The 20,612-nt window shown below is 41.5% G+C and overlaps 1 protein-coding gene across 4 annotated transcripts in view; it reads left to right on the forward strand.

The window, feature by feature from the left end:
- dock1 (dedicator of cytokinesis 1) overlaps window positions 1-20,612 on the forward strand; it is a 176,579-nt gene that overhangs the window by 18,172 nt on the left and 137,795 nt on the right. Inside the window, exons 2-17 of one of the 4 annotated variants that reach the window (XM_051417283.1) lie at window positions 1,024-1,107; window positions 1,445-1,485; window positions 1,601-1,656; window positions 2,267-2,363; window positions 2,969-3,117; window positions 3,767-3,902; window positions 5,617-5,774; window positions 6,612-6,693; window positions 7,190-7,325; window positions 8,721-8,793; window positions 10,543-10,682; window positions 12,633-12,758; window positions 13,144-13,268; window positions 16,565-16,663; window positions 17,137-17,209; window positions 20,429-20,532. In XM_051417283.1, the coding sequence (XP_051273243.1) occupies window positions 1,024-1,107; window positions 1,445-1,485; window positions 1,601-1,656; window positions 2,267-2,363; window positions 2,969-3,117; window positions 3,767-3,902; window positions 5,617-5,774; window positions 6,612-6,693; window positions 7,190-7,325; window positions 8,721-8,793; window positions 10,543-10,682; window positions 12,633-12,758; window positions 13,144-13,268; window positions 16,565-16,663; window positions 17,137-17,209; window positions 20,429-20,532 (1,679 nt within the window). Of the gene's footprint in view, window positions 1-1,023; window positions 1,108-1,444; window positions 1,486-1,600; window positions 1,657-2,262; window positions 2,364-2,968; window positions 3,118-3,766; window positions 3,903-5,616; window positions 5,775-6,611; window positions 6,694-7,189; window positions 7,326-8,720; window positions 8,794-10,542; window positions 10,683-12,632; window positions 12,759-13,143; window positions 13,269-16,564; window positions 16,664-17,136; window positions 17,210-20,428; window positions 20,533-20,612 lie in introns of all 4 variants that reach the window. The other 3 variants (XM_051417285.1, XM_051417282.1, XM_051417284.1) reach the window with 3 other exon arrangements.

A 20,612-nucleotide genomic window follows, 5' to 3' on the forward strand; every position in this document is an offset into this window, starting at 1 on the left:
ATGCTGTGTTTGTTGGCTGTTTAATCGATGGCACCAGAGAGAGAATAGCCTGCGCTGTATTGCTAGATCTACAATAATATCCACCGACGTCTTTATTGAGTGCAAAAGTAATGTTTTTTTTATGCGGTACTGACTACTGATTAGAGTTTTTAGTTCTTGCAAAGAAGATTTATGTTTTCTGTTCCATTTGTTTTCTCTGTTTGTTTGCTAGCAGGGTATCGCATATACTTGTAAACACCTTTTGATTACATTTGGTGGAAAATTTGTCCTAAGGAACGAGGGATTTGTTTTTGGAGCAGATTCAGGAATGTTTTGAAAGTTTTTTATAACTTTTGTTTGCATTTTGCATGCAACAAGCATCCCATGTGTCAGATGTATCCACTGTTGTCCAAATATTATGTACTACACACATTAATCCTTTTGGAACAACAAAGCAAACAGACCATTTTAGACTTTGGCTTACTTTGTAGTTGCTAAATTTAATTCATTACACTTAAATCAATTGTTATACTCTGTTGTTCCTTTTGGCAAATTCATTTAACTTGCCAGCATGTTGGCGATATACCAATCAATTCTGGGCACCTTTAGCGTACTCTATTATTTTTTTTATCATTCAGCGTATGGAAAAATCTTCATGTCACATGTTTGTTTTGTCTGAGAACACCGAAGAAAATCAGGAACTCTGCAATATTTAATTATCTCCGTCTCCACCATTTAATTCGGAGGAAATTTGTTTTCCACCAGCATTAGTGTTGTTTTGGTGCTCGCCATCATTATTGGTTCCTTTTCAGTGGGTGGTAGAAATGTGTTGATATTACAGCTTCGATGGTGCCATGCCCGACAATCACTGTGGTGTCAGACTGCGTGGGTGGACATCATGTGGATGTGTGATGCCTCTACTACACATTGCAATGGCACACAATTAGCGCCACAAGGGAGCCAAACACTTTATTGCCTTTTTTTCTCCCCCGTCCGCCTGTAATATCTCCTCCTCTTATATTGTCTTCTCTCATCCTTCTCCAGCAATCTATAACTACGATGCCCGGGGAGAGGAGGAGCTGTCGTTGCAGATTGGAGACACAGTGCACATACTTGAGACATATGAAGGTGAGAGCAGGCTTTTACTGATGACACGCATGATCGAAGCTGACACGCCAATGTCGGGCATTATTTTCCTGTCATCACTAGTACTTTCTTTTGTTTTGTCAAAGTTTTGTACATGTGTTCAATAAGATAACGTGTGTTTCAGTAAATGAAGGCAGCAGCAACCCCACACTGAGCAAGACCGGTTATAGTCACAGTGTTGCTTTCCACTTGCCAATGTCACTCTTTCTGTAAATTGATTTATAAAATTGTTAACCTTGATAAAAGGTTTTAAGCGTTTTTGTGTTGAAGGCGTTGTTTTTCTTAATCTTACATTTAACATAATTCTCTCCTCCGGTAGACTGGTACAGAGGGCATAGGCTGAGGAGAAAATCCAAAAAGGTGAGTGGCCAATAAGCAAAGGTTTTACAACCCTAATGTCCATGAGGTCACTGTTTACTGCTTCAGTTTTTCAGCTGTTCACATTGTTTCATAATATGATCTCTTCCTCTTCTAGGGCATATTTCCTGCTTGCTATATACATCTGAAAGAGGCCACAGTTGAGGGCAGTGGGTTAGTATTTCTCCACTTCCACTTCTGAATGATGTGTACATTTATGATGTTTCCTTTTTTATAAGCAGGAGGAATGCTTCTACTTTTGTTGCGTTGGTTTGTAAGGATATTGAATTATTATGGCGTTTTAGGACGCATGCTGACATTCTAATTATTTTGGATAAAGGTGGATTGAACTAGGGATGACAATAAACATTAGAATAGGGCACCAATAGACTACTACAACTGAAGAGCTTGTTCGTAAGTTGTATGTAGAGAGCCTCTGAGGTTGGTTCAATGGAAAGATCTGCACTTGATACGATGTGACATGTGTTTTTGTTGTTGCACAAGTTGTGGCACTGTTTTGTTTTGATCTGTCTTCTTTGATTTCACTTGCTCAACACAAAAAAGATAAACCCCAAAACTTCAAAGTCCTTGAATTCAACTGAGAACCTTGAGGAATAGATTTTTTTTTCCCTCAAAGAATTATAACTAAAGGATTTGAACAAAGCTGTGAAATAAAAAGGAACTTATTCAGATTAACAGCCAACATGTTTAACACTGACAGTGCCCCGGTGTGGAGGGGAAAGTGGATACAATCACTCTATCGAATTCTTCACTCTCACTGCAGGCAAAAGGAGACGGTTATTCCCACCGAGCTGCCCCTGGTTCAGGAGGTTACCACCACACTGCGGGAGTGGGCTACAATATGGAGGGACTTGTATGTGGTAAGCAAGCCCCCCCCCCCACAAATAGGAACACCTATACAGACATTCACGTCATATATGCTTTCTTTTGAGAGATAAGACACTGTATGAATGTTAGAGGGCAACGCTAGGTCTATGGGCTTATTAGGTGGTAGAAATTATAACAGATACATATATCAGTATTAGCGTAAATATGTATATTTGACCTTGTTGTTTTTTTTTTTTTTGCATTTGCATTCGTATTTGTTAGTATTTATTCTAATCAAATTATTAATAAGATTTTGTTATTTCTGATTAAGTGTACAAAATGTTTCTTTCTGCATATCTTAACCTGTAAAAATGATAGCAGTCAATAATAAATATGTGTGAAAAATTAACACATATTTTGCATGTAAAATTCCTAAAATTCCTTTAAAATTCAGCATTTGTCAGGCTCTTGTTTGATTATTCTTTTTGTCTTTCCACAGTACATGTTGTTGACTTTGTCCTAATGAAAAGCTTTGGTCACCTACACTTTCCTCTACCTGCTGCTAATGATACGGTTCAGACACGAGCGCTCAGACGTGCTGAATTTCCTCCTGTGTCAAAGCTACACACGTGTTCATCTGTCTGTTTTCCGCTGACAGGGGGACAAGCGTGAGATGTTCAACTCTGTCCGTGACATGATCTACGACCTCATCGAATGGCGTTCCCAGATCCTCTCCGGCACCCTCCCGCAGGACGAGCTCACTGAGCTCAAGCAGAGAGTCACCTCCAAGATAGACTACGGCAACAAGTGAGGATACAGTCTTTAGAGGCTTTTAGCCTTGTCCTTCCCTCCCCACAGCTTATATCCCTTTATCCTCATATCTATCCGGTAAAATGACTCTTGTTGGAATAGGTCAGCAGTGTCAGTCAATAGAAAATGACAGGTCATCATTTGCCTTCAGGACAAACTGGAGGGATTTAGCTTCAGCAAACCGTACTGTATTCCATCATGAAATGACAGCTCTTGCTGTGTCTGCAGTGGGCCTAGAAAATCGGTTGAAAACGAAAATTGTGAAGCTCCATTCTGCTCCCATGATGAAACTTTAAACCTTTTGCCAGGTAGAAAAATGGCTTTTACCTCTGCAGAAGCAGGGAGTGATGAGGTGATGAAATGCACTGACTGCATGTTGGCAGCATGCTGTTGTCTACGCTAACTCCCTCCATAGAAGAAAGAGTTGAACATAATAGGGGAGCTTTGAAATAAAAAAGGGTTGAGCTGAGTAAATTTTATATGTGGAAAAAATGAGGCAAAGGCAATGGCAGCGTGTAATTAATGTTTGCTGTTTCCTTTTTTGCAAATGTAACCAAACAGTCCTAATATCTACCTTGTTTCCTATGGTATACAGTTTTCATCGTGGTGGGCTCTGGCACCTGACTCTTAACCGTTTTTATTCAAGGTACTTGGATCTCGATCTGGTGGTCAGAGACAAAGATGGAAACATACTCGACCCAGAGCTCACCAGCACCATCAGCCTGTTCAGAGCACACGAAGCAGCCTCCAAACAAATTGAAGACCGGATACAGGAGGAGAAGGTAAAGACAGAGAGGTCCTGACCTCATTTTATACCTGCAACTAAACTGTTCTTTACCCAGACAGTATATCAAAGATAGATAACAGCACATTAGAACACAGTGTAAATGAACATGGTAAACAGCATAATGTGAAGGTAGTCACATCCTAATTCATCCTTTCAGGCTCATTGAACCTCAACCAGAGTCAAACAGGTGCAGTTACGGTGTTTGCATTAGGGAAGAAAAACACAGCAGGGTAATCAGGGTTATCACTGCTCTTCATGCAAAATAATTGTTTGAGATGACCCCTCGTTTGTCTTCATTGGATACTCCTTTCCTCTACAGTAGGCTCTGCTCCATCCCTGTGCACAATAACTTCAAACATTTTTAGCCACGGTGTGGCTCTTGGGATGTCAATGTAGGTCGGTGTGTCTACCACTTTCGTCCAGACTGAAATATCTCAACTATTGGATGGATTTCTGTGAAATTTGGTACAGATATTCAAGGTTCCCTAGATACATTCTGAATATAAAAATATAGACCCCTAACCCACTGACTTTGGTGATGGCTTAACTTTTTATCTAGATCCATCTTCAGGTCAAAATTTGTATTAGTCTAACACCTTGGTTAATGACTAAATACAGGAAAAACTAATATAACAACATCACATCATGGCGTGGTAGCAATTTCACATGCTAAGCCAAGATGGTGAACATTATATCTGCTAAACCTAAGCATGTTAGCATCATCACTGTTTCAGTCTCAGTCTCTGTTTTAAATGTGTTACATTATTTTGGGTTTATTTGTTTTGCTGTTTGCTTTTGCCATTATTAAAGCATTTAGATTTGGTTTGTTACATGTGACAAAAATCCCACTGCTTCCAGAATGGACATTTGAAGATAGAGAGCGTTGTGGGATTTTGCTTTCAAAGCGAGAATCACTTATTTCTGGACTGACTTCTGTCAAGCAACAACTGCACAGGTTATAGGGATATCAAACAAATGGAAAGAGTGCATTTCAGGGGAAGGTAAATGCCAGAAAATACACAGAACCCGTGTAATTCCACCTAGAATGGAGTTTGCACAACTCAAGTGCAGACGTGGGGCAAATGGGGCCACTCTTGTTACACAAAGATGCCTGACTGCCTCTTCAGAAAGTCCCAGGAACTCAGCCAGATTCCCTGTCTATTTTACTTGGCGTATCAGTGGCATCCCTCACCTGAATGTCAGTTGGCAGTATGTAGAAGTGCCAGACGTTAAGTGCCCTGCAGTTATGTGGTCTCATCTTATGTGACCTTTTCATCCAGAGGTCTTTATTGCATATGCATGGGCAATAGGAAAGTGTGCAGGTCAACTTGATAAATATTAATGATGTGGCCCCAGCATATTTTTGAAGGGCGTCCAGGGTATCACGCAAGTCAGTCCACCTTTTACTGCCCATGCAGTTCTGAAGATCAAGCATATATAAGGGCTTTTTATTCCAGTGGGGAATATATTATAATGAATTCTGATGGATTAATGGACATTGTTAAAACTTGCTTCTTAACTTGTTACATTTTAGAAAGACACTGAAGCAGGGGCTGACATTCAGTATTCCGGTGTGCAGTTGCTATCCACACCTACGTACAGTATGTCGTGCTCAAATTACACAGGCTCGAGGGTGACCTGCATGTGACCGAAAGTTATGGACAGAACAGCCCAATATTGAATGCAATGCCTCTGTTTCCCTCCGACAGTCTCAGAAGCAGAATATTGATCTGACCAGGCAAGCAAAGTTTGCCTCCACACCATCGTTTGCTCTCTTCGTGACTCTAAAGAATGTGGTGTGTAAGATCGGCGAGGACGCAGAGGTGCTCATGTCTCTCTACGACCCAGTGGACTCAAAGTTCATCAGGTAAAACTATCTGCATATTCACTTTTCTTTCTTACTTTATTTCTTTCTCTCTTTGCTTTACTCAGTTGCTCACATTCACAACCACAGTTATGATCAATGGGATTTTTCTTGGCTTCTTGAAATTTCAGTTTTACCTTTTTGCCTTTACTTTAGTTGCAATTGAAATCCAATTTTCCATCTGTTGCTAGTGGAAAGTTATTAAGATGATGTACTTGAGCCCATATACTTTTGTATTTGGCTGTAACTCACGCAGTGGAGATGCTTTCCATAGCAATCGTAACAACTCATGGTCAAATACTGTTGGCTTTTCTAAATTGATTGATTTATATATATTGATTGATTTAGTATAGCGGTTCCCCTTCACATACACAAAATCAAAAAGAAAGCCTTCTATGCACCATATAATATATCTAGAATGCTGTTGATGTTTGACTTACTTATACTTTCCAGAACTGTTAACCATGAGCAAGTACAAACAACGACATGCTCACACAGATACACACATGCCAATGCAAGAATGTTACCAGAACAAGTGAAGCCTGCTTTCCCAAGGATTTGCCATTGTTTTAGGATTGTGACAGCAAATTATCACAAGTAGAGCAGCTCAGCTGTGGAATGTTTCTTTTTCATCCAACATCAGTCATGCATTTTGTTTCTCAAGCGGATCTGTGTCTGGATTAACATTCACGCATCCGCAGCTTCGAAGGAAACTATAGTTAATGCAACTCAACTGATTGCCTTAATTTGCTGCGTCATAGATGTTTCAATGTAAATATGGGAAATTGATGAGACAGATTATAAATCATGCTTTCTTTCCCTGCCATTTCTCCCTTGCAGTGAGAACTACCTGGTGAAATGGTCAAGTTCAGGTCTGGTGAAAGACATAGACCAGCTCCATAATCTGCGGGCCGTCTTCACGGTGAGTGTATTTGTCTGTAAGTGTGTCCCTGTGTTTGTGTGTGTGTGCGTTTGCTCGCTTGTGGTAGTCCACTGTTTATTCAGCCATGTTATGAGGCATGTGGGAGCCTGTTTGCGGAGCCTGTATTTGTTAAGCGCTCCCAGAAAGAGCCTGGCTTGCTGTATGTATTTACCAAGGCAGTCACCTCTATCTAATGGCAGCCCAAGGGCGGAGGGGTCAGTGTGCACCCACTGGGAACACATTGCTAGTTTTGGAAGGTATTGCCCACAGGAAATGAATCTGTGGCTACAATCACAGATCTTGCTAAAGCAATTTGTGGTGAAAAGTTTGCTCTTAACACAAACTCATCTTCACCTAAGAAGGTGCTATTATTCGACCGCTTGCTACCGTGCACCCTAGCATTGCTGTAGGCCCAAAAAATCTACAATGTGATAATAAGAGTTTTGCAACAGAATCAGCAGTTTTTTCAAAACTTTTCTTTTTTTTCCCACCTCAGGACTTAGGCAGTGAAGATCTGAAGAGAGAAAAGATCAGTTTCGTGTGCCAGATTGTCAGAGTGGGGCGCATGGAGCTACGAGACAACAACACCAAGAAGCTTACATCAGGACTGAGAAGACCTTTTGGAGTGGCAGGTAAAGCAGACTACACAGAGACTCTGTGATAACCTGTCGTTCAAAAAAAAAAAAGCTGCAAGGCATGAGTTGTAATACTGTAGTCAGAGGTTTCCTTTTAGAAACATGGATTATCTCAGGACTTTGTAGCCCTGGATCTGCTTGAATATCCCCATTGGTGTAAGCCTTCAGAACAAATGCTTTGTTTTGCCTTACATTAGTTCAAAGTAAGTATTGTGCCAAAGTCCTTGCCCGGATGAGTAAATATGTTTGTCTAAAATTCATAGATATCCAGCTAAAGTAGAAAGAGGAATTAGAGCTTGATTTATCTCCTGTTGGCAAGCTGCCAGGCGTTTCGTAAACTAATTAGATTGGCATTTTGCCCACAGAGAATCTCCAACAGAGAAAATTATGCCCTTCTTTCAGTGTCTTTTTGCCAGCGCCACTTGAAGAGAAAGTAAATGACAGCCTGATTTATGACGGCTTATCTTAAGACGTCAGCATCATTGCCGTGGTACACAGCGTGATGGAGAGGCTGATTTTTTGAAGTTTACTCTTTTTGAGACACCATTATAAAGGGCTTTATATGGCTGACCTCTGGCCTGAAGGGTAATGGAGTAATGGCGCTGTCACATAAGCACCAATCACTGTGAATATTTGCTCCGTCTTCAGTTGGAGCCGATTCAAGAGTTTGTTTCCTGTTTTGGCGACCTGCAGTTTGCATGCTTAGCAAATGGCAAAAGTGTTGTCTTGATGAATCTTTAGTTTAGAAACACTGGATTCATTATTCTAGCGGTGTGACATCACCCCGTTTGGTATAATATTACACTGTCAGACTGCTAACTGTGCTGCACATTGCTCTTATAGACTGTTTAGTGTAAGATTGCTTTTCTCATAATGTATTTTTTGCTTACCTTAGAGCGGTGACATCACATCCCCTTTCTGTGCAGATATGTTGGAAGGCAAATGTGACTGAATGTCGAGGCTCAGTTCTGTATACTTCTGCAACTGTTGTTGAAAATGTGAAGAAAATATAAATAGTATATCAACACCAAACTGAAAAGCAGTGTTTTGCTGCCCTCTCTGGTTGAAAGTTTCAATCCTGGTTCACCTTTGACCACACTCAGCATCACTCATGGGTGTGGTTAGAAGTTTGCTCCGTTGCACCTGTAACCACACTCTGTGATTCCTTTTTCTCGGCTTTTTGTGATCATGTTGCAGGTCACAGAAACCAGAGCTGACTTGATGCTTCTTTCATCATAGTCCTGCATCTGCTTTAATTAGGGCTCATTCAGGAGGAGCTGCCTCACTTCTTAATGTGGCTTTACCATGCAGTTATCTGTATCTCTGTCGCAGTCATGCTATGCTCTGCAGGCCTTAAGAATGTTTTAACCCTCTTTCCTTGTTTTTCCACAGTAATGGACGTCACTGACATCATAACGGGCAAAATGGACGATGAGGACAAGCAGCACTTTATCCCATTTCAGCCGTAAGTGGATTGTTCAGCAGCACAAAATAAATCACATTCATACATATGGGAGCATAGAGTTCCTTTAAGCTTGGGATAATGTTGCATAAAATAGCGAAGCTGATATACTTCTGCTCTTACACTTATTTCCATTCTTTTGAGTATGTACAGTATGTCAAAGACACAGCGGTTGTATTTTTTTTAAAAGTCTTGAATCCTTGACACCTGATTAGCTGGGGTTTTAAGACAGTAGCGCTTTTCTATTCCCTGCTGACTCAATTAAAGCAATCTCATTAACTGCTGCCATTCTCGTAGGACTGCGTACAGAGCCAGAATAACCTTTTCCTTAACGTGATTTCCTGCATAATTGGAAATGCTTCAGATTCAGGCAGTTTAGCTTGCAGATCACCTCACTTAACGGTTTTATCTGTGAGCATAAATCATGGAAATAAGATCCTTCCAGTGTGAAAAGAAGAACAGCATTTACAAGAGGTTATTTATGTCCAAGTGCGAATATTTGTCATTGAATTTTAACGGATGAAATTTTGAAATGGCAGCTCCACAACTCATTATTGAATGTGTTTTGAAGGCCAACAGACGCAGGAAGTCAAGGAGCCATTTAGGGAAGGTTTGACATTGTGATGTAATTTGGATAGACTCCTGGCATCCAAGCAGAAATGGAAATGGGTTTCAGAAATGGACAAGATAGAAATCTTGCTGAAAAAATAGTTTGTTCTTGATTTTTCCCAGACACTTGTTATAAGCCCAATACCAAGATGACCTCATCTCTGGCATGTTGTCAAACCGATTTGCATTTAGAGAATACATTTGTAGCAAAATTTAATGTTGTGCTGAAATGATCGATAAGTTGATTGACATAAAATACCACTGTGCCTCTTATGCAAAAATCTGATCCAGATACATTCTGAAGAATTCTGTTTGAAATTTGCGCGAAAACCTGTCTTGTTCTTGTTGTCTTACAATCTTCTGTCCCATGATTGCACTTCTGCTGTCCCTTATTTACTTCTTAGCTTGGATTGGTTTTGGATTCAAGGTTGGAGGCACTGAAGACATTCTGAGTGACAGAGATCCTTTACTGCCTCCTCCATGCTGACATCACCACTGTCTTCTGCTCCATGCTCTTCTTCTGCTCGTTTAGAGTCTTCTGTATTGCAGATGCCATCCCCGCACACTGCACACATTTCTCTCACAGCTGGCACACATGTGGTGCTCCTCAGATCACATCTGCTACTTTCTTATGCTCTGTACGTCACTCGTTTCGATCCGTCTCTCTACACCTGAAGCCCCACTGAGTACAAAACACGATGTTACATTTTGAGTTTGCTTTCTCTTTAAAGCAGAGTGCGATTGCATGTTTCAGATTGGGAACTGTCTAAAGGTTACAGCCCTGAGTATTAAGATTCCTCACTTTTAAAACATTTCAAGACTGACTGTACGCAGCTCAGGCTTCCCAATGCTGCATTAGTGCTATAAATGCTGACTGGGCACCATTTCCTAAACGATGATTTCTCTGTGTGTTTCTTTCATTACCCATCCTGCCTCACTGTTAACTGCTAACAAGCGGCTTTGTGTCTGTCATGGTATTCGCATCACTCTTTGGTGTGTCTCTCTCTTTCTCTCCGTCTCTCTCTCTCATCCCGCTCCCCTCCTCACAACCATCACTTTGTGGCTCTTCCGCCCCACTCCTCCTCCTCTTTCTCTGCCACCTCTTCTTTTCTGTGGTGTTTGCCCGTTGTGTGCATACTGCAGGCTAGCATTGGATGACGCCATTCGCCACAAGCAGCTGAACATCTCCCGTTTTTCACCCAGGGTGGCGGGGGAGAACGACTTCCTCCAGACAGTCATCAACAAAGTTATCACCGCCAAAGAGGTCAATCACAAAGGCCAAGGTACAGTGCAAGGTTCAGACATAAGAACCAGGTCCAAGGAGAAAACCCGCCACACAATGATGTGTGTCTTATATATGTTTTAAATGACATTGGAGTTGGTTGACATTAAAAAAGGGAGGAGGGAGGCACACACTCACAACGCTGATGCCATCTTTGAATATTTGATTCTATAAATCAGTGTTTTAGCGCACATTGCCTCTGTAGGAAACCGCTACAGGGAGGCAATATCTTCCAAAATGTTAATAGAATAAAAAACGCAAAGGTTTGTGTCAGTTGTTAGTGTGCAGCTTTCACCTCTGCCTCTTTCACATCAACTGTCCCTGAAGGCCAGCACTTCATTAGAATAGGTGTGCACTGGTTAAGTTATTGGTTAACTGCATCTTACTGAGCTGTTGTAATTTTCTTTTATACTCCATTATAGTTCTGTTCATACAATATACCATCACCCCCAACATACAGACAGGGTGCTGAAACTGTTCATCTTGCTAATAAGAACATAATTCTATGTCAAGTGCTCACACTATAAATCACTGCTCATACTAAAAATAGTTGCCCTCATCACCATGACTACAGGATCTTAGTAATCCAGCTGTTAATTAAGCTGGTGAGTCTTATGCAAAGACTAGATCTTATCAGTGATTTGACATCTGTGGTTAGAAGAACAACATTAGCCATCTAAGGGGTTTGTTCTGGTAGGTGGGGGAAACAACACGACAGCCTCCATGGTATTGTCATACCCTATGAAGATGTACTTGGATAAATGTCAGGTCTGCTCCGACCCACAGTGGGAAGAGCAGCAGAGCACTGAGAGCAGCTGTTTCGGTCACGCTCGCATATCAAAAGGCTCCCAGCTTGGTTAGTGAGAGATGTCACTCATAACAATATGGGGCCTGTAAAGTGAAAGTAAAGCTTCAGGGTTCACAAGTAGTGCTCATTTTGGTGGCCTCTGAAGGGGCGCACCGCAGGACGACCACTTTAATTGGGTGCCTTGTTTTTTTGGTCATTTTCAGTCTTGTTTAGAAGTATGTATCTGTGCTACTTTGTTTTGTTTTTTTTTACTGAGAGAATATTAAGAGTGAGGGTGGTTACAGAACTGGCACACCATGCAATGTCTGCAGAGAAAAAAGCTTTTTCTCTCTACCAGGAGAAAAGCAAGGCAGCTACTGGCATTAAATTGTTATAAAATATGACCCATGAAAGTCCCCTAAAGGCGCTTTCTTTCAGAATTATTCAGAGCCACAGAGTTTCATCTCAAGCTTCACACTCTCAGGTTTCCCAAGACCAATTATTTAAGTCTGGGAATTACTGCACAGTTTCAATATTCTGTCATAAATGTCACTTATTCTCATAAAAACAAAGAGCGCCTAAAGAAGAAGTCTGTGGCATTTTCATGGACATTATCATGAATTTCGTAGTGGGTCAGAAAATATGTTTTTTTTATTTTCTTTTGTTTCTGATGGAGAAAGATTATTTTTTTCCTCCAAGTATTAATTCTCAGAAGTAGCAGTTTTGTTTGAGCCAATGTAGGTGTGACTTTTTTGCAGTTATAATACCGATAAGAACGACCGTAATGCAATAAGAAAATGCATTGTGCTCATATACAGGTAGTATGAGAAGCATCAAATGGGCACACACCATCTGGTCCCAAAATCGGAATGAAATATTTTGTTTACTTGTCACACCAGATAGAGATTTTGTAGTTTTTATGCACATTTATGCACTTTTTATGGCAAGGAAAACACTTTTAAAACACTGTTATTATGTTTTCCTAATCACATCCCTGCGGGTATCTTCTATTTAGTGTCGTGCCCTTGAGCTGTTCGATGTCACTGACTGAGAAGCACAAGCAGAAATCTCTTTTTAATATTTTCCTGGGGCAGTTTGCTCTCACACTGTCTTCTCCTGACACTATCCTGGTCCCTCCTCTCTTTGCCTTAAATGCATCACCAGGCCTGTGGGTGACTCTGAAGCGGCTCCCCGGAGACATCCATCAGATAAGGAAGGACTTTCCTCACCTGGTGGACCGATCAACAGCTGTTGCTCGCAAGATGGGCTTCCCAGAGATCATCATGCCAGGTTGAGTGTTTTAAAAAAGCTTTACCTTGGCTGCCTGTCTCTGCAAGTCTCATTTTTAAATGTGATTGCTTGAACACATCTTTCATTCAGGACGTGATTTATAATTAAGATATACTATTTTAGAAAATGTGAGCGAGGGAGAAAAGAACATATCATACTTCATTAAGGTTTGATTAAGACATTAGTTATGTAATGGACTGAAGTTAGCTATAAAGTATATGGTGCCAAATATCCAGTTATGCCTGCTGGAATGTAATAAGTCACGCAGTACTATACATATATATTAAAAATGAATGAATAAATGTATGAACCTTGTGCTCTACGAAGACAGAGAAAAGTGAGAATTTACCTCACAATCTGACCCGCTCCTTCCTGTTTCCTGAAGGTGATGTGCGAAACGACATCTACGTGACTCTGGTTCAGGGGGATTTTGACAAGGGGAGCAAGACCACGCCCAAAAACGTTGAGGTGACCATGTCTGTTTATGATGAGGACGGCAAGAAACTTGAGGTACGACCACGGAATGTTAACATACTTATTTGGTATTTTTCCTGGGTTCAGCTCACTCTCAGCAGTCAAGACACAAGTGCTGTAGCCGATCGGTTTCTCAGACAGTCTGTGATTTACCAGGCTTTTTTTAATCTCACACAGCTCAGCACGCTGCTTAACTGGCCAGGACTCCTATAAAGCAGTGTGATACACAGGCCAGACTGTATGCCTTCGCCACCTGTCAAAATATGACAGAATGCAATATTGGTGCTTTGTGGTTGATTGACTAGCCTAAAATCTGGCTCACCACTGCAGGAATCAACCTCTATCATTGTCAGAGTCAGTTACAGACCCATGCATGTGGACAGGCAATATGGGCATTGTAGTTTGAAAGTTGCAAGTGATGGGAGATGTGAAATCAGCATTTTCCTTCCGGTATAATAACCTTTTCTAATTAAGTTCGAAGGATCTTTTCCCCACCTGTCTTTTTGTTTGTTAGCAAGCTGTCAAAATGTTGCAAATGTATATAGATGAAATGTGCGGCCCTTGGCACAGAGATCAGTTAATTATATATTTTGGTGTTGGTCAGCAATTACCTGTCTTAATTTCAGTCATAGCTATTGTAGACATTCACAGGAAGGTCAGACACCCAGGTTTACAGCTTAACACAATTAATTGCATTACATTTCTCCAGAAAATCAGAAAGCATTGACACAAACAAATTCACAAAAATCATTATGGTGGCTGCCAGTTTGCAAGTAGGATAATTTTGAACAGGCTTTTACTTCTGAGTGCTGTCTACTTTTTTTTTAATCATGTGCCAGCCCATCAGTGTCTAATGTCCTAATAAAGCTTTTGTTTCATCTAGAGTCTCTAGCCAGTGACCCCTTTCTCTGATGTTTAATTATTGTCACCCCCTGCTTGACTTTACCTCTTGTTCTGCAGAGGCCATCAGTTAATGGGGCATATGAGAGGTTTAGAGCAGTTGGACGTGAAGAGTATGTGGAAAGAACTGGGACAGGAGGTGTGTGTCTGTGGGAGTGTGTGCTCACGTGTCTGTGAATGTTTAGTTTTAATGTAGAGTTATTGTTGCCTTTGATTTAACTCTGTCGTGACTTTTGGGGCAGAAAGTTTGTAGTAATCTTGTATGAGTTTGCATTAAGATACGGTACACCTAACATTTTATAGCATTAATGCTATTATGTCAGCTCTTAGTACTTGTGTACTCAGACGGAGAGTTGACGTTACAAGGACAGATGATGGAGGAGTGATTTGAGATGACAGACCCCTGGTCACGGGGAGGCCTCCTGCAAATAGCGAATCGGAAGTGCCTGCCCTCACCTCCCTCAATTATACACATTAGTCTTAGATTGAGAGGCTCTGTGAGTGATTTGGCCCAGCAGGCCAAGGAAGTGTAAGAATCAGTGGTGATTATACTGTAAATGCGGTTCAGTGATGATCTCTCAGATGTCACAGTATCTGACAGTACAGACAGTGCTTGGTCGTCTCACAAACGCATGAAAAATACATACAGTAACAAAGTTCTTCTCACTATTTGAGTGCACTGTTATCGTCTGTTATATATGTTTGGTCTCTATTTGTATACAGTTCTGTTTGCAACTTTACTTATATTGTAGGCTCAGAATTAGAATACCACATCTACTAGTCTATTTTAAGCATATATATAAGCAGCTATGCTGTGTTTATTAAAGGAGACATGTTGTTTATGAATAGGCTGTTGCACCATCAGAGGCTCTGAGCTATACTAATTGGAGTCAGTAGTCAGCATTCGACATTGATCACATCTATGGGTGTCATCATAGCCATGTTGTCTTTGCAGTGCTGGAACGCCCTTCAACATCTTGTCTTGCAACTTTTCACTGAAATGCTCAGTCTCATCTCTTTGGCTCCCCGGGGATCAGTGCTAATTGGTTAAATTCTCCCTCTTCCTTCCTGGATTTTAATTGGCTGAAAGGAAATTCTGTTTCTAAGATGAGAGACGCTGTCACTTCCCGTCTGTCACTTTAATATGACTTCAAGCAGTTTGAATGTGATCTTGGATAATAGAAACGTTCTCTTTAACTCCCCCTAACCCTAGACTAGGGTCACAGCAACTGCTCCCTCAAAAGAAAAAACAAGTTTTGTTTTCATCTAGCAATTTATGTAATGGAATAAGATAGCCTCCCATCTACTAAGCACTTGAAAATAGCAGTTTCATAATAGGTTTACTTTATAAGTTTAACTTTTTGTGGCTTTCTCTCTGGATGTTTCTTTTTCTTTCTCTGCTTTCTTATCCCTTCCAATCTTCTCTGTCCTTACTCGTTCTGTCTCTCTGGTCTCTTTCTGCCTCTGGATTTTGTCATCCTTCTTCTGTCTTAAAGAGGATTTGTGTTGTTGTGTAGTGAGTGTGGACAGTGACTTCTTATCACATTGACATATTAGCACACCCCCACAAACCCCTCTTACCTAAGGCTAGACCTCAGCCACTTTCCCCTCTTTGTCTCTCCAAAATCCGAGGCTGTCACGAATCCTGGCCACTTAGTAAAGGGGCAGAGCTGCTAGAGCTAGCACCTGCCCCCCAGATCTGCTCAGCGTGGCTGGGGGAGACGGGGCCTGTTATTCCTCATAATTGCTGGTTGTCAGAAGCCATTAGTGTTGCAGTATTTTAGCAGCGGCGCACTAGCAGGCCAGGGAGTCAGCTGGAGTAGTGGGCGGAAAGAGGTAGGCTGGCTGACGCAGATTGATAGAAAACAAGGCATGCGTGCCATCCGCTGTCACTCCATCCCTCGTGCCAAATCCCCCAAGGGCTGCGTAGTATTTTACATACGCACCCTGACCTGTTGTAGAAACTCAGGGGACACACTAGGAAGACCAATTTACATGGCTGGATCCATCAGCTCCAGCTGGTCTGCCTCCTTGCACCTGGCTTCCCTCCACTTCTCACTGCATGGGAGCTACTGCCTCTGCTTCTTAAATAATTAATTTCTAATTTATTTCTTATTTCCACAGTGCTGTCATGAGATTGGCAGCCAACAGGCAGGTGCTCTTGCACAAAGTGCATCCAGACTTTTAAAGGCCATTCTTCTAGGTTTAAGCTTTCTGCCCCAGGGACTCCATTTTATGAAATAAGTGCTAGTCAATTTTCCACATGCTGCGAGTTTGCTAATGTTTTGACAATGTGCTATAACTCAGGCATCATGATTTGTCACTTTGAATCCGAATGCAGCTATGCCAGTATTACCGGATGACTAGTTGTATTGTTGATTTGATTTGAGTATTGATAACTTGATCAGTATGTTTTCTTCCTCTTTTACTAGAATGTGATCTTCCCTGGAGCTGGGGATGAGGGCATCAATGAGTACAAATCTGTCATCTACTACCAAGTAAAACAGCCACGCTGGTTTGAAACAATAAAGGTGTGTCTCTCTCCTTACTTCTACCTCCTTACAGTATCTGCTTTATTATCCTTGAATAACATTTTAGTCATTTTTTTCTACTTTGACTGCAATGCCACTTTTTGATGCAATTCATAAATCCATAATTCATCACAACCACAAGTTTCCATCTCCAGTAATTTGTAGATTGAAGACTTCTTCTGAATATTCACCCATGAAGCTTTGAAGCGTAGAAAGACAGTGATGAATATTAAACCTAATAGCAGAATAAATAGTTAATGCGGTGGCAACAGAAATATATAGAAATGTAAAGTTATTGATCCATAAAGGGCCACACTAATGGTTTTGCATGTTTTAGCTCCTTTACTACAAACCACTTATACATTACATCATAATGAATCCCTTCACGCTGCTCCCGGTATGTTCCTAGAAAATGCGCCTTGTGTTCATGGGCGTAGATATCTCACACAGTCCCTTTCTGTCTCTTATCTCAGGTTGCTATTCCTATTGAGGACGTGAACCGGAGCCACCTGCGGTTCACCTTTCGCCACCGCTCATCGCAAGACTGTGAGTACAAATGTCAGCGTGTAAATAATCAGTTTTGCCGATGACCAGCTGCACAATTGGCTGCTAATCTATCCACAATGAAAGAAAGAAAAGAAATGGAAGATATCCAATCCAAGCAGATGTGTTGCGCAGTGATAAATACTTTGAAGCTCACCCTTTGTCACATTAATCAGAGGCATTAGTCTGCCCCTGCACAAAGCAGCAACATCATGGTGTGGCTTGTCTGAGACTACAGCTGGGATGTGAAAAATGCCTGAAGGGACGTGTTTGTTTATTGGGACCAGTATCTAGCTGAATGCAGCCCGTGTTGTATGTCCTTCTGTTTTTTAACGTCCTTTTTAATTTTGGGGGTGTAAAGGGCGGGGAAGCCTGGTGTACTGGCAGACTTGCCATCCCATCTGCCTGCCACATGGCGAGGCCATCCCTCCAGCAACAGGAGTGGTGCAGGGAAAAGGAATTTGGAGGGGTGATAGGAGCCACAACAGGTGTATAATACTAAACAATCAGTTCATATGGCACGAAAGGCAAAACAGAGTTGTGAGGATATCAGCACGGGAAAGTATACCTTTTCCCCCATGAAGTGATCTGCAGCTGTTGTCATCCTCCAGTTCCAAAATCCTTCAGCTCTGTTTGTTTCTCACCTGCATGCAGGTGGTTTGGAGGAAATGGCCAGGTCTCAGAGCTCAGTGCTGTCTTATAATCCACTTGGAGAGCCTTCTTGTCATGCTTGGCACCTTGCTTCTGCAGCTAATGCTGTTACGAGGCATGCCTTTGAAAGTCTGTGACTTGCTGTTATCTTGCTGTAACGGTTGCTTTAGAAACTGGCTCACCTCAAGTGACTGTGGGACTGCAGGGGCATGCTGATGCTGCCAAACTTTAACTTTTCAGTGACAATTGACAATAGGGAGATACGTTGAAGAAGTGTAATGGCTTGATCATATTGATTTTTGTGTGATGTTTGCCTTGTATTTTCCCATCAGTGTTTACACTAGTATCCCATCATAGAGATACATGGTTATTGATATCCTTGTACACCTGAGTCTAACTTTTGATGGTCTGCATGGCAGGCATATCTCTTCGGCATCTAGCCACTTTCTGCCATTTCTGCACATAACCTCAGAAGTTGAGGATGAACCCACTTTGATTTCTGGCTGCCTGAAAACGCTGTAGAAGCTGTCGCATTTACCATTTTGCTGGATTTAGCGTCTCCATTTGATCATCAGTAATGGAAGACGAGAATGCCAATTGATGCAATTTATCCTCTGTATCACCATGTGTCAGACTTGTACTTTCATCTTAATGTGTAAATGAATGTTGTCAAAACTGGAATAATATTCGATGTCTGTTTCTGAAACTCGGATGAAAGGGATACACCAAACCCTGACCGTACCTAGGATACTGGTGTACCTGTAAACACAATCATTACCTGTTCTGCAATCAGTTACTTTTTGAGGTAGAATACCGATGTCACAGTATCTTAAAATAGGTCTACATTCTACTAGCAAAACGCTTTCCTGGGAAAATCGGGAAATGTGAAGATATTATGAAGAAAAGCAGTGCAGAGATGGTCTGTCAGATGGATTCCTTTCAGTTGTCTGCCTCTGCCGTCATCTGCTTGTGTCCTTCCTGCTTCCTCCGCTGCTTCTAGCTAGTACTGAACTTTTAGCAGAAACGCATAGTGACAGAGCTGCTCATCAAGGCTACTACTGGAGCTCATGCGCTCAGTATCTCAGCCCCCCCTGGTTCAGAATCAGGCCAGCTCTAACACAGTGCATCAGAGTAGCACTCTAACATTGTCAGGCCTCATCAGACTGATGACTGCTATCACAGATGCCGCCGTGGCTGTAAGAGATCCCCGCCATCTTTTCACTTCTGTTTCATCTGTCATTATGCCACTACCTGGTGAGTGGGGTAGAGGGTAGGCTTTAAAATGTGGCACAGTATACTCAACATAAATCTGAAGTGACAGCCCACCTTAGAGGTGGAAGTCTGCTGAACTTCTACAGAAACTTGACTTTGATTGGCTTAAAAAAAGAGAAGCTCTGTCCTGAAAGTGACCTTTATTTTTTTCCTGAAGTGCAGAGTTTTTAGCCCTCTGCTGTCCTTGACAAGTCACTAATACATTTTTCTCAACTGGGTGGCATGCGTACAGTGTTTTCCCTCCACTGGTTCCTCTCAAGCCAGCCCAGCAATTATTCACCGGCGAGGCTGCAGGCAGCAAACCAATGAGGGGATTTATGCAGAGAGAATGTGCAAGATACTTCGATGAATCATGTCTCCCTGCACGTAAATTTGAGCTTGTTGATCCACAATGATGATATATGTGGCCCTATCCAAACGCTTGGTTACAGGACAAAGTCATAACTCTCTTGCTTGTTTACACAGCGCTTCCCCTCAACACCCCCCAAAAACAGTCACACACATGTGTGCGCACATAAATGAGAATCTTTTCTCCACCCTAGCGGGATTATACACAGTTAACAGCTGCGGCCCTGGGATCAAATGCAAGTGTTTATTCATATGCTACCAGGAAATGGACACACAAGACATCTTAGTCCAAACCTTGTTGCTTGAATTTCAGTAATAAACTATTTAAAAAAAAAGTGTATTATTGCTTTTCGTTTTAAATGAGCATATATGATTTTAAAAAGGAAAATTTCATATTTATATAATGATCAAATCAATTTTCAGATCCTGCATATATCAGCTTGTAATTAACTGTTTCATGTCATTGCACCTCCCACTTCCTCTTTACCTTGTACAATTAAATCACAGCCATGTATAATGTGCTCTTAATAAAGCAGATGTGGCAAGTGTGTCTGCCTCATTTACAGTTACAGTGACAGCGTTAATACAGACATCAGAAGGGAACAGTAGATTCTTGTGCCAACTCAGGAGCTGACTCAGGGCCTGTAGTGCTGAGATTTACATTTGGGATTATCCGTTTTTGTTCGTCTGCTAGTTTGTTAACGACTTGTTGTAAAGCCGGCCATGTGGCATGATTTACTGTAGCGGCGTCTTTCTCTAATAGCTCCCTTTGTCTTTTGATTTTGTGAAGATGCATGCTTCTCATTTAAACACATGTATATACTGTATGTACATTAGATTTTGTCTGTTAGTTTGTTATACTTTTGTACAAAAACAGGACAGTGTATATGAACACAGTCAATTGCAAAAACATCTCCTCCCATCTGGCTGTTTTCTGTCTTCCTCCCTCAGCCAAAGACAAATCTGAGAAGATATTTGCCTTGTCTTTCGTGAAATTGATGAGGTACGATGGGACGACTCTGAGGGACGGCGAGCATGATCTCATTGTGTACAAGGTAAATGTGAAACATCCCATAACAAAGTTAGCAGTCTGTCTACAGTGTTCTGCTGTGTTTGATACTGGCTGCCCACACTC

This window comes from Dicentrarchus labrax, unplaced genomic scaffold, assembly GCF_905237075.1.
Source record: "Dicentrarchus labrax unplaced genomic scaffold, dlabrax2021, whole genome shotgun sequence".
Classification (NCBI taxonomy): Eukaryota; Metazoa; Chordata; class Actinopteri; family Moronidae; genus Dicentrarchus; species Dicentrarchus labrax.